The 14,592-nt window shown below is 41.1% G+C and overlaps 1 protein-coding gene across 10 annotated transcripts in view; it reads left to right on the top strand.

The window, feature by feature from the left end:
- The window catches only part of FAM13A (family with sequence similarity 13 member A), a 127,150-nt gene that overhangs the window by 48,304 nt on the left and 64,254 nt on the right, over positions 1–14,592 (top strand). For 8 of the 10 annotated variants that reach the window (XM_068681688.1, XM_068681689.1, XM_068681687.1 and 5 more), the window contains one exon: positions 1,099–1,271. In XM_068681688.1, coding sequence (XP_068537789.1) covers positions 1,099–1,271 — 173 coding nt within the window. The remainder of the gene's footprint in view (positions 1–1,098; positions 1,272–14,592) is intronic. The other 2 variants (XM_068681696.1, XM_068681697.1) reach the window with 1 other exon arrangement.

Here is a 14,592-nt window from a genome sequence, read left to right as displayed (position 1 = left end):
ATATGAACTGGGATTTTTCAGTCTGATTAGACTACTAATGGAGTTAATGGAGTAGCGTGGGGGGGGGTTAAGTCAAAAATGGAATGGGGAAGGTGGGTAAGGAACAGTATTTGCCAATTCTCACAGTTCAAAAACTAAGGAAAGATTATATGTCACCTTATCTGACATGGAAGTACTCTTTTTTAAAAAGTTAATCAATATGTAAAGGTGTTTTGAAACTCCCAGCCATAGAATCCTTCAAAAGCTAAAGACAGAAGTGGACATTAAGGAATTTAATGTGATCACAAAGGATAGGTCCAATGTTCACTGTTAAACACAGGGATCAAGGTTCAACTTCTAAGTCAAAGAAATCCCCAAACCACAAAGTGCCAAAAGCTGGGACAATGCATTAGGGGCAAACCTTTGAATTTGCTCTTATTCCCCTAAGCACTCATTATCTGCTGCTGATACCAGAAAATGGTCTGACACAGCACTATTTGTTCTTTGGTTTTGCACACTTCTGCTGAGGAGCCAAAGCAAGAACTTTGGCCACCCTGTATATGGGCTCAGTGATGCTTGGAAACTTCATCTTGTATGTAGCAAGCCCAGCTTCCAACTCCATGTTCTGGTTGCCTCATTAGAGAACACCAACACGGAAAGTCCATGTCCCGAGAAATTTTCCTCCAGAGCGTGTATTGACATAAACTTCCTTTTCAAAATGAAAGGGTTGTTGGAAAGAGGTCTTCAATTTCTTTTACTATCTGTTACTTTAGTTCACATCAAGAGATAAAGATTCAAGGAGTTTTGGTTTTTTTTTTTTTTAGTTTGCCTTCTGTGATACAGGAAATAATTCTCCATTTATTTTCCTTATCTTCCTTTTGTTAATTTCACTGCCACCCTTCTTCTTTCAATAGGCATATGTTTATTCTTCTTTAAATAGCCTTTAAACAAGCAAGTTGTTTGATTTATATGCATTTTGTATCATTAGTTTGTACTTTATCATATTGTTTGCTGTTTGCACGCTGGTTGGGAATGTCTTTCTGTTAGAGATTATTTGAAGAGGCTGCTCTGCTTTTCCTTCCTTTCATGTTTCAATTTTCTCTTTCTTTACTTTTGTAGGTGACAAAGTCCACAAGGGAAGGATCCAGCCGAACATGCCTAGTGCCACAACCAGACCTGTCAGATGGAACACCTCAGGTCAGCCTCCGATTAGCAGACAGTAGTTCATGTTTGAAGGAGATGGATTTAACAGATGAAATCTCCTTCGTTAACAGTGGTGCATTTTTCTTCAGGTTAGTGCTCCTTTTTTGTCTTCGTATTTATTTCCTTATTTGTTCTGTACCTGCACCTCCAGCTCTGAGCATTTTGAACATGTTTTTTTTTTTTTTTCCATTGAAGCTCACAATGTCAGCATGCTGTGGTGCAAGGCAAAATAACATGCTTATCCCCGTTGAAACCACACATTCCAACAGGTGCCTTACAAGACCTGATACATGCTTTAGTTTGTCATTCAAATGTAACTTTGCGTACATATGAAGATGGCTTGCTTGGTAGAGGAGTGCAGATGGACAGGACCGATCTGAAGTCAGGCACTAGAAATGACACTGAGCACAAGATGCAACCAAAATGTAGGTGTCTCCTGTCAGTTTTTAAGTGTGTTTGATCTGCCTAGTTTAAGTTGTAACAGGTAGCTGAGTTTATTCCCACTCTCAGCCCAAAAAGGGAAGTGATTTATCTTTCTGACAAGAATGGTGATAGTACTAGGATTGTTCAGACAAGAAAGAAAAGAATATCTATAGAGTATCTTTAAGATTATCTGTCTAAAAGTATCTTTCAGCATCTGTCTATTTTTCTTTCTATTTTTCATGAGTATACCTGTAGTTTTGATTGATGGCACTTTGCCAGTGAGGTGAGCAGGTAATGGGCAATTTAGCTGCTTGTAAAACTCTTCACTGACCGTCAGACTGAACCAGTATCTTTTCCATGTTCTCAGGTTATTGAATTGTATCTCATTCCCTTTTCTCTTGTGTCTAGTGCAGAACATGAAGGATTCAAGTTACTGTGGGAAATTCCTTTATGCTACTGAAATATGAGGTTGGCCTAATGTGGGAAGTGGTGCTATTTACATGTCATGAAAGATGACACCACAGTGTCTCTGCATACCGATGCAGAACACAAAGCAGGGGCAATGCTGCCAGACACGTAACTGAGTGACTTCACTGAGTAAGCAGGAGACGGGGTGCTATTCTCAGCACTCGCACAGACAGACGGCAGTCAGCTCATGAACCGAGTTAGCAAATTATGCACCAACACCAGATTTTGATTCATAATAATGGTAGCGAAGCACAGATGTTAAATCTGGTTTCCAACCCTTGCAGATGCACAACCTTTTTAGTTTTTAGCTCTGTCAGCTTTGTGCTTTACTGTCTCTAATCCCACCCTCAAAAATCCTACATTCAGAAGACATCAGGTTAGTTTACATTTCCAACTAACCTGTCCTATGAATCTGTGATTCTATGAATCTATATCTTTATCAATCCATCTCCTGACTGAGTTAGGAAGCAGTTACTAAAGCAGGTCAGCTGGCAAAACTGAGAAAGCAATACCATTCTACCAGCTAGACAGGGCCGTGCAAGTAGGGATGGGTTAGAAGTTATGGGCTCATGCATGGGTATGCTGGAGTTTGGCAGAGAACATGCCCCTGCTGGTCAGTACTCCTCTACTTGTTAGGTGTGAAGGGAAATGAAATAGTGGAGAGTTGAAACAAAAGACTGCTAAGTTGCATGTCAAGGAAGGTGTATGACTGATGTATTTCATGAAGTATCCCCCAGAATTCTGATTCTTATAGTTGGATGTTCCCCAGAGGAGGTAATCGTTTGCTGTAGGAATTGGTACTTTCCAGTCGAGGTCTTATTCCTTAGATAGAATAGTACCACTGAAATATGGGACGTTTGGACTGATACTGGTACAGGACACTAAGCACCAAATCAGATGTCTTTGTAATTAGGCAGAAGCGGTCAGTCTCCGTGCTCAGTCCTCAGGATGAAAGAAGTCTGCATCTCTAATTTTATCTGGGAAATGAATAAGCTGTAGAAATGAATTCTTTTGCAATCCCGCTTTGTTGAGGAACGCCCTAGTTTTCTGTCTCGTATCACGCTTGTGTGCCTATTTACCTAATTGGGCTGAGTTTGTCTGCTCTGCTGTTAGCTTCCAGTACTTTTCTGTCAGAGTGCTGCTGCTGCTGAAGAATGAGGTAGTGCTTGCTGTTTTCTGTCCAGCTCCAGGACACCAGATTGTAGAGCAGCACAGGGTGCAGAGGAGGAGGCTCATGACCACCCCTAAAAAGAAGAAGGGGGAGAGGTCCCTAGCAGACCTGGGGCACAGCTTTCTGTGCAACAATCAGAAACCCTGATTCTCTGGCATTAATGTAGTGCTGTAATATATCAGGAGTGGTTTTAAACATGCTTTTGGCAGCCTTGTGCCATTCCTGTGGGATCCAAGCTCACAGCAAGGTATTATCTGGTATTATTTCGGTGCAGGGCTACATTAGGAGTTTTTGCCTTTTTCAGCAGAAGGACTCTGGCATCTGATCTGGGCTATAAAGTGCTTTGTAAACACGCTGCTGTTCTTGTTGGGGGGATTTCTGTCACGAGGTACTAGCAGTTCTTAAATAAACGTTATCATTGTGTAATTACATGCAATTATCAGATATGTTTTAGTGAAACGACTGTATCTGCTCGGCTATCGTATGATCTTTGTTAGAAAAGAATAAAGGTTGTTCTTGGCAATGATAATCTTTTGCTGTTTCATGAAAACGCTTGTGGCTTGTTCCCTCTCCGTGCCCAGATACCATGATAGGGGCGGATTAGAAGAAGATGAAGGGCTACAGCAGAACAGTAGATGCAGGACTCCACCTTGAGCAGACTTACAAGCGTGACAGTGAAGAAATAATCACACACACTACGCCTGTAAGGCCCAACAGTAGTAGCTGTAAAGTAAAGTTTACAATACGGGCCTGTCATTTAAAGTCACTTTCATTTGACATTAGAGAATAGGTCACCAGGGAGAAAACAAGAGACTTCTGATTGTTAAGTATTGTTTGTTACTATTTAAAATACCTCTCAGGATGTGTCTTTATAAAGCTGACCTTAAAACGAAGATATGCTTACTAAGTAGCAGCTACAATCGTGACTAATAAAATGGCTTACTGCTTTTTTAGTGTTGAAAGACATGTTATGCCTTTTTACAGGTATGACCTTCCTCATTGCAGGAATTTTTTGAAGGTGTGAAATATCAGCTGTAGTCAAGACATATTGCAGAGCATAAAATCTGTCTCTTTCTGGTGATCTTAAGAAAATGGTATTTTGAAGTTGATATGTTATTCTTCTGACCAAAATAGGTGGAGTAACTATACGTACCCGTAATCCCCACGAGTACACAATGTATGTGTTCTCTTGAGAATTACCTCATTGTTATACCAGTGTGCCAAGGGCAAACTGCTAATTATGTAGTAGCAGAAAAACATACCTGTAGCACAGACTTCGAGCAAACCCCAAAACGCTGAAGAAAGAAAGAAAAGAAGGCCGAGGAGGGATGAGTTCGGTCCTCTGAAAGAGGGATGAGAGTCTGTATGCAGTGTGCAGACTGTTGTATCAAACTTCCGGACCCTGGGAACCAAAAACCTTATCTTTAATCAATTTGAAAGCCACAAGCCATACCCCAAACCTCAGAAGTTAGGGGAGATAGCAGCTTTGGGACGAGCATGTAGGCAGGTAAAGCTTCCTGGAGCTTTACCAGGCCCTCAATGAGATGAGGCTAGGGTGGGCTTTCAGATGGGGGAAGCTCAGTTTGGAGCTCTTTTTTTTCCTTTTTTTTTTTTTTTTTCACCCCTGTTATCAAGAAGAAACATAATCTTCTCAGAGCTGTGGTTCAGAAGGGGCATGCATAACAGCAGTTGTAATTGAAATTATTTTGGATGTGCCTAGAGGTGTTTAAACTTACATTTGAACTTCTTATTCAAGGCATGTGTTTTACTTCAGGGACAGGATCCATTAAGATTTAAGTGGATACAAAGGTAGGAAGGCCTCTTACAGGCAGTGTTCGTAGCCTTTCATGCCAAACTTCCTATAACAGCAGAGAAATGGGAAAGCCTTCAGGCGGGGGGAAAAAGCTTCTTGCAACCGAAATGTAAGGCAGGAGATGTTGATGTTAAGTTGAAGTTTCTTTCCTAATGCTGGCTCAAAGGTGCCGGATGCTTGCTGTCTACAGACTTTTGCTTTCACCATCCAAAATCTTTAGCCCCAGAAAGGGCACTGAAATAGGCTTTGCTGTATGCCACTGCTCTATCACTTGCTGGAGCTGTGTTATTTTGCAGTCCTGGTGCTGTTTCCAAGGAGGATCCTTCTGTAGGAGGGCACCCTGCTGTTTGCCCTGTCGTTAGGCTCTATGCACGTTCCCTAGGTGGAACTATTGATCGAAGGAGTGCTGCCAGGTACCTTTCCCTGTTGGCAGCAATAGGCGTGTGGATGGCAGACAAACTTTGTGAAAAACTTTGTGCAGATTTTGAGAGCTGAAGCGCTGGAGCAAAACTTACCATCATTCAGTAAGCAATCCGACTTGTCCAGTACCTGCTAGCCATCTCTTTGTGTGCCAAAGATCATAAATTCCTGTTTATGGCTGCATTCACAGCTGCACTGAGCTTTGTCGGCACAGATACACCGTGTTGGCTTTCTAACATGTGCACGTTCTCAAAGGGATTTGTTTACATCAACCTTTTGTTCACAAAGATCCTTATATTTGGGCTGTAGCGATCACATGCTGTAATGGTCTCCTTGAAATAAAGGGTGGGTTTATGTACCCTTGCTGCACCCTCCTCTCAACAACTGCATGTTCTAGCCCTTAATTGCTGAGGTATGAAAACACATGTAGTTGTACACCGAGAAGGTTGTGCTTACTATAAACACTTTCCCTGTTTGTTGGCTTTCCTTTTAGCAGCTGCGGTTTAAAACCAAGGCAAGCCAAAACTTACCATTATTCTCTGGCATGTGATAAGAACTTGGGTTCCTGTTGCCAGAACAAATCAAGCAGGGGGGCTGGTGCTGTAAGCTTAGCTGACTATTTTTGTTTTGGCTTGTTGTGTTGTGTGTTTTTTCGGTTTGTTTTGTTTTGTTTTTGAAGCCTGTCATGGCAGTACATTCAGTCCCTATCCAAAGCAATAATTTGCCTTATCACTCAGGAGTCTTGCTGCCAGGTTTACATAAGGGATTGCAGCCAAACAGCAGACGGGGCTGCCTCATGAAAGCCCTGGATTCTTCGAGAAAACTGCTGAGGAAAGGAACAAAGGTCTAGAGAGAATTTGATGAGGCAGTGCTGATGGTGGTTACCTTCTGCATTGCTCAGCAGCAGCCTCTGGTGGGCCCTACTCTGAGCCCTTGGAGGGGATTTCTTTATCTCTGGTATTTTTGCTGTTTGTCCCTTTCTCTCTTTAGGTTGTGTTGAGTTAGTTTTTCCAAGCTGACTCATTTCACTTTAAAAGCACATTTGTCTCCACCCTCCCATGCGATCAATTCCCTTCTTTCTTGCATCATGAGATGTTGGCACTATGAACTGCATTACAGAATGAGTTGTTAACAAAAGCTTTCTTTTTTTAAAGACAGCCACAAAGATGTGATTTATATTTCTCTCCAAGCTAGGTGACTCTGAATGTTGAGTCAGGGTGTGGTCTCAGCTCTTCCTTAGTTCCCTATCCGTAACAAAGATGTAATGACAGTCACAGTAGCATGTAATTATGTAGATTTTTCCCATGCAAGTCACCTGGGTGGATTTCATTTATTTTTTCAAACATTTGCCCTTTCTCATCCACCCTGCACTGGTTACCGCTTAGATTAGGTTTTATCCATGAGGCTATCCTAACCTTCCTATTTACTCTGTTTTCTTATTTCTGCCTCTCTATACAAGATTTACCTGGTGACAAATTATGGCTTGTGGGATGGAGAGCATTTTGCATCTGATCCCCTGGCCTGTGCCACAGAAGTGGAGGTTCATCTTAGAAACAGCAAGAATCATAAGCCAAATAAAGGTCTGATCGTCGTTACCTGTGAAAAGCAGCTCGTTAATGCCATTAGATGTATAGGGAAACAGAAATTCTTTCAATCCAGAAGGCAAGTGTATTAGCTTTTCCTGTTTCCTGGAACCGCATCCAGTAGCCTTACAAAACTGTAGGGGACTACAGAAAGTTCATGGTAATTGAGTAATAACCTGAATCATATCCGAGCAAAAAAAAAAAAAAAAAAAAGGCTCCCTTCACGTATCTCAGGCATTGCCCTCTCACCTAGAAGTGTTATTTATTTTGTCTTGTTCGTTTCTTGCTTATCTGCTTTAGCTGCGAGGAGAAAGTCTCATGAAGCAGGTGGCACCCTGGTACCTGGTAAAAGTTTTTGCTGTGGGATGTAAGGTACAAATATTTGTGGCAATTTTGAAGTTCTTTTCAAACAAAAAGCTTGGTGGTCTCTTATGGGAGAACAAGTCATAGATCATAAGGAATTTAAGCCAGCTTTGAAATTGTTTTGTTTTTAATGTTTGTGATTTTAAAAACCAAAACACCCATCACTACTTCTCTTCCTGGCATCTAGGGAAGATGTCAAATCTCTGCACTGTGGCTTTACCTATTTGTACTCCAGTGAGTGAGTAGTTCCCTTTCCTATAGCTTCTTTAGCCTGTCTCCTGATGCATGTAGCGCGTTGTTTAGCTAAGGAGGATCATCACAGTGTGCCTTGTTTCCAGTAGCTTTGCAGGGCAAGCAGTTTTCAGTCACCTGAAGCCGTGAGGTGCTCCTTCCTGTGCTGCTTCCCAGAGGGGACCTCAGCCTGCTTCCTGCAGGCGGTCTGCAGGAAGATCAGCGTACAGAGGTCAGCGAGTTCTCAACCAGGCTTGTTTGGTGTTGCAACTTCCTGGTTCAGCTGAAAGAACTGTGTATTTGGACGTTGCATTCAGCACGTTGGCAGTACTGACTGATGGACTTTAGCTGTGATTTCCGATGACACCCGTGTATATTTTTAAACAAAGTATTAAACCAAGTGGTCAGCTGTCTGTCTTTTAAGAAAAGGCTGTTGGTGGCAGGGCAGGGTTGTCACTCAGTGTTCTTGTCGCTTTGCCTGTGTCTGTCTGTCTCTGAGCAGTTTCAGCGTTGTAAAACCTCCCTCTCACAGTCAGTCACCATGAAAGATTTCCTCTCATATATCTTTTTTTGAGGAATGGGATTCCTGACTGACTGCTTATCTACAAATTTCACTTTCTCGTATTGACTCAGTGCCTTCCTCCTGTCCTGAAAACGTTGCCTTTAGGAGACGCGAAGATAGTTCTGTTTCTGCACCAAAGCTTTCCTCATCATTCTGCATGTTCTGGAAGCAGTGTGTTTGCACTAGGGATGACTACAAAGAGAGGTCACTGGGTAATTGTGAAGAAATTACTAAAGGCTGCTTGGATGTTGATGACTTCCACTCATCAAGGCTTTGACAGAACTGACCTAACCACAGTGAAACAATTACTCTGTTGATAGTAAAGCTAACAGTGCACCATATTTTATAAAATTTATATATGCTTCCTTAAAAACAAAACAGAAAACCCTCCAGGAAGCGTTAAATTGGAATAAATAAATACAGTGCCCACCATTCTGTAAAGGCCTCTGAGCATCACAGAGATTAAAGAAAGTTTCCTCTAAACCTTTGTTAGCTTTCACTTGATTAATTCATTTGGGTAGGAAAAAGTAGATTTTTTTTTTTTTTCCCTGGCCTCTGAATTTGGGTTGGGCAATTGCAAGCTTTTAGCCTTTCTTTTGTCATTCTGGATGTTCCTGATAACTAAGCATAGGCTTACAGTGGCTGTTATTTTTCCTTTGTCATTCACTTGTGTCACTTTTAACACCATTCAGACTGGACTGCTGCAGAATAGGAGCAAGTTTGCACAGCTTGGACATGTATGGAGTGGTTAGACTCAAAGCTGATGATGCACATGAGGGGTACAACACTGAGCTGCACTTGTGGTAACACTGCTTGAGCCCAGCATCCTTGTATTTGGCTGCACATAAACAATAATTCATGTTTCTTGATATACGCATATCTGAGTTTGGAAAAATCCCCAGGACTGGCCTGAGAGGGCTGTTCTCCAGGCAAATGCAGTCAGGTTGTTATAGATCTATTCAAATTTGTCCTTTTGCCAGGATCTCCTATGCTTCCATGGTAGATGCATCTTCCAGCCCTAGGCAGAGAGATCAAGTTATTCTCACCCAGCTCACTCTTCTCTTAGAGCCTTCTGCCAAAGTCAGTTTGTCCCGCCAAGCCTGAGCGCAGTCATCTTTTCCCATCATCTGTTGTCAGAGCCAGAAGGGCTCATGGGGCACTCTTGCAAAATGATGATTCCTTTCTCTTATGTCATTAGCTGAAGAAGAGGAGCTATTTCTAGAGGGTTGTCCTAGAGGGTAACTCTGCCAGACTGCCTTCCTTGCCAGCGAGGAAGGCAGCTTACCTTTAAGTGAAGTAAAAAGGCACATCTACCAAATACAAATCGTGAGGCCTGCTCCTCTATTTGTTCAGACTCAGCAGTTTGAAGTGCCTGCAAACCAGTCAGCCTTTCTCCTTCTCTCCAGCATCATCCCAGCTGTTTCTTTGTCCCTAAACCTATGTTAAGCATCTGACAAGAAAGCAGCAACCCTTTTGAGAAATGAAAGGGACTCGTTCCCCAACAACCATGTGATCGCAGGATAACTGAACCCCAATAAGAAGACACAATTCATTAAATTATCAGCTTTGGAAGAAGCCCGCTTTGAAAATAACATGATACAAGAAAAACAACATAGTTTTCTTGCTGTGCCATGCTCTGGCACTTGAACTAACAGGTGCAAGCAAAGAACCTAGTGACCTGCTGCACAGCACACAGGGTGAGCCCTGTTCCCACAGCAGATATCCGGCACAGACGTTCATTACTTGATGTGTTCACTGAAAACATTTTAAGAACCTACTCCTAATCCTCCCGCTACTCCAGGAGGGAAGCCAAGAAGTAATTTCTGGGCTATCCCATGGGGTGAGAGTCTTTGGAACAAGTAAAAGCGGCTGACGTAGGGTGTGGCGAAGCTTGCAAAGGAAACCACTGCTTATGGAGAGATGCCACAGCAGCTTGGAGTGTCCCGCTCTATGCAAAATGTACTTGCCATGCTTATCTGTTGGCTGAGATGAGGAACTCTGAGAACCTGAAGCTCTGAAAAACTTTTAACTTCATGTTTACTTGCGTCTTGTCCCAGCAGGTTTAAGGAACAATTCTGGAATATGCTTCCTCCATAATAGATTTTAACTAGCTTTATTTAAAAGGCAATTTGGCCTCCAAGTTGCAGTGAGGAAGAACACAAGTGTTGGTTGATGAGAAGCTCATCATGAGCCAGTAATGTGTGCTTGCAGCCTGGAAAGCCAACTGTACCCTGGGCTGCATCAAAAGAATCATGTCCATGAGGGGGAAGGAGGTGATTCTCCCCCTCTGCTCTGCTCTCATGAGAGCCCACCTGAAGTACGGTGTTCAGCTCTGGGGCCCCCAGCACAAGAAGGACATGGACCTAGTAGAACGAGTCCAGAGGAGAGCCACAAGGGTGAACACCTCTTCTATGAAGAAAGGCTGAGAGAGATGGGGACGTTCAGCCTGGAGAAGAGAAGGCTCCTGGGAGACCTTATAGAGGCCATGCAGTACCTAAAGGGGGCCTACAGGAAAGCTGGGGAGGGACTCTTTGTCAGGGGGTGGAGTGATAGGACAAGGGGTAATGGCTTTAAACTAAAAAAGTGTGGACTTAGATTAGATATAAGGAAGAAATCCTTTACTCTGAGGGTGGTGAGGCATTGGAACAGGTTTTCTAGAGAGGTTGTGGATGCCCCATTCCTGGAAGAGTTTAAGGCCAGGATAGATGATCTTTAAGGTGTCTTCCAAACCAAACTATTCCATGATTCTGTGGTTCTATAAAAAAGCAGTATATTCTCCATGGGTATGCCAACAAAACTTGGTATTTCGGTGCAGAAAATAAAAAGGGTGAAATTAATTCAACTGAGAGCAATGTGTTTCTCTTTTGGACAAGAGGAAAATGAGGAAAGCACTTAGGAAAATGTGTAAGATAATTTTGCTAATTATAGCTGAGCAATTTGTCTAAGGTTTAGCATTCTTCAACAGAAGCAAGTGTAAAAAAAAAAAAAAGTAAGCAGGTTAAAAATTCACCGTTGTCTCTGATGAATTGTGTCAGTAGTTAGTTATCTTTGCCATTTTAAAATATCTCATTTCTAGTTTCAGTTTGTCTATCTTCAGCTTCTATTGGTTCTTGTTCACCTTTTGAGTGCTAGTTCAAGTATTAATGTTTCACACATAAATAGCTTGTTTCCTCTGAAAAACACTACATTTGTTTGGCTTTAATTCTTGCATTCTCTTCGTGGTTTTCCTCAGTGCACTCTGAGTGATAGAGATGAATTATACCAATTAGAATACCAAAATTGCTAAAAACACAGTAGTCAAAGTATGGGTATGGAGGTGCCATGTCTGAATCCTTTCCTCCTGTTCTTTCCCTCCTCAGAATTAAAAGCAGCTTTTCGTTACAGCTTTCCCAATGAGACAATTTTATGGTAGCAGGCATTTGAGCTTGTGAAAACTTTGTACTTTATTGACTCTGCTTTTTTGTTGTTCATTTCCTTACTACAAGTTCAGCACATGACTTACTAAGGTACATGCTCTGTACTTACTATTTAATATCTTTGATAGAAATTGCGGAATTTTTTGAAGTTTTCTTTTCATAAGAAATTTGTGAAATGGGTAATTTGGACTCTTTAAGAGAGTAGCTCTGTAACAAAGGATTGAACTATCACACTTCATTATTAATTGTACATATAGAGTCCTATGTTGTATGGAAAAATTTAGCCAGAGTGATGAGAACTAAGGCAATTTGCTTTAACTTTGACAACAGACAAAAATATCTGCTATATTCCCATTATTTTCTCATCCCTTATAAATTGTGCCTGAGTAACTGCCTGCAATCTGTTGCTGATGTTGAGCTCCCTTAAGGGACTAAAGAGCCCAAAGGAGGATCCAGAGAAACCACAATATCAATTGTTTATGTATTAAAGCATGCCAGAATGATCTCATAATTGGTAGTACATGTCCCATTTGAAAAGAATTAATGGTAGCAGAATCTGCTCATTGATACAGTTTTACAGTCAAAAGATATCATAATAAGGATCAAAAGATACCATAATAAAAATCGAGCATAATTTCTTGCAGGTGATAGAACCACAGTTCATTCTGAATTAATTGCTACCCCAATTCAATTTCTGTGGTTGCAATACAGCATTTCTTTTAGCCTGTCTTTGTCCATTCTTGATTCTAAAATTTCTGTTGGTAAAGAATTCACCATTGTCTTTGATAAATTGTGTCAGTAGTTAGTTATCCTCACTGTTTAAAAATGTCTCATTTCTAGTCATAATTTGTCTATCCTTGACTTCCAGCCATTGGATCTCATTCAACTTCTGAGTGCTGGTTCAAATATTAACATTTCCTGCCTGCATGCATAGACTGACTAACTTGAAAAATACTAAATGTGTGGTCTTTAGTTTTTGCATTCCCTTCCTGGGTTGTCTCTGAGCACTCTTCAATTTTTCACAACTTGCTTGAGAATGGGAATTCCTGAACTGACCAGTCTTCTGTAGCAGCCACACCCGTAGCAAATACAGGAATAATTCACCATTTCCACACACCACCAGTGTTGATACATCTGTGGATGATGATAATTTCTTTAGCCTCCCATTCACTCAGAGCTTGTATGGAGGTGCTGCTCTAGCGTGACATTGCATCCCCCAGTAGAACCTGCAGATAATGTTGGGTGTTCCTAATCCCAGATTTGACTCATATACTGAAGCTTGTAGTGCTTGCATGCAAACAGAACCACCAGTACTATTTTATGTTTCCATTCAGATCACTGATAAAATCATTAAGCAACATAGTGCTGAGTACCAGCCTTGGAAATCCAGTTAGTACTCACGCACTTTCTGAGGATTCCCTGTTTGCTAAATAACATTTTTGACATATTAGATACTCTTTATTCCCATTTCTCTTCTTTTTTTTTTCCAGTATATGCTCTTTTGAACAGAGTCTATTTAATGATCTGTCTGCTTTGTTTGGACATGAAGAGCTACAGTTCCCAAATATGGTTTCTATTTACTTGTGTCCTGCTTATTCCATGTGTGCACACAAATCTTCTAGCCTGCAGGAAGTTTTCCAGGGTATTTTTCATTTGCAATTGCTGTTGTTTATATGCACAGATAGTCTTAAGAGAAAAATGTGTATAAATACAAGCATGTGTACATAAATAATGGCATTTTAAAATTTGTATTGGTGGTGTTTTGAAAAGTACATTCTTTAATTTTCAGCCAGATTAAGATGTGCTTATATCTTTGCTTTGCATTTCATGTTTCTGCCAGGGTGAAATTATTACATAACTTAGTAAATACTGTGGTAATACATTGATGGCATTGAGCAGAACTCCATCATCTTAAATATCTTAAGATTTTATCAGATCAGACAAATCTTTTTTTCTTTAAATAGTATCTAATTTGTGTATGACAGCGCAGTGAGGCAAAGGATAACTGCTTCTCAGGAGGCAGACACAGCAACATCCTCATAAAATCTATTAATTAGATCAGTTGCTGCATTAGATCTTATGCTGCTGCGCTGGCCACAGGTCATCTTGTTGCCTTATGCGCTGAGAAAATTCCTTGTTGTGCAGCTAAGTATGGAAAGGAAAGAAAGAGGAGAAAGCATGTCTATAAAGATGATTGACAGGACACTTCCCTTCCAAATGTAGATTCATTCATTGATGGCAGAGGAGAAAAGTGATTATTCATATTTAGTTCCAGACAGTGTCTTTTTTTTCTTTCTTTCTTGAATCTCAGCAATATATTTGCAAATCAAATAGTGTGAACCCAGGTGGTGCCTTGCCCAGGTGCTGAAGTGTAGTGGCATGTCCTGGTATTTTAAGGGGTTTCATCACTTTTTTTGTTATGTTTTCCTGAAATATTCACAACATACTAGAGAGCACAGAGCTAGTGGAGAGGATGCTGTGCTTATGCTGAGAGGTTTTTTGGTTTTTTCCCCATGATTACCATATTTTATGGAGCATGCACTTCTTTAGTAGGGTGAGGACTGGATAGGTGGGAATGGTTGCTTCTTTTCATTTTAAGCATTTAGTGATACATGGTTGCGATGAGCCTGGGCTTAAAAGTCTCCAGTGAGGATGGAGGGAGAAAGGTATGTGGGTGTATTCTCTCCACGTTTGTTTTGTGGTTCCATAAATAGCCACTGCAGTGCATTGTTGCTGCCAACAAATGAGTCTGGCCTTTCTGAGCAAGCAATAGGGATGTAAGAATAGTATGCAACATGCAGAAGAGGTTTTATTTCCCATGTTTAACATGGGAGAACAGATTCAATAGGTACAAACAAATCCAAAACAAAATGTTGCATAATCTCGGGTTTTACGATAATCCAGTTTGAATTCAGTTAGGAAGGGTGTAAGAGGGCAGGTGTAAGATTAGAAATCTTTAC

This window comes from Anas acuta, chromosome 4, assembly GCF_963932015.1.
Source record: "Anas acuta chromosome 4, bAnaAcu1.1, whole genome shotgun sequence".
In the NCBI taxonomy this organism is placed as follows: Eukaryota; Metazoa; Chordata; class Aves; order Anseriformes; family Anatidae; genus Anas; species Anas acuta.
Note: the sequence above shows the minus strand (reverse complement) of the source record. Positions and strands in the feature narration are given on the sequence as shown.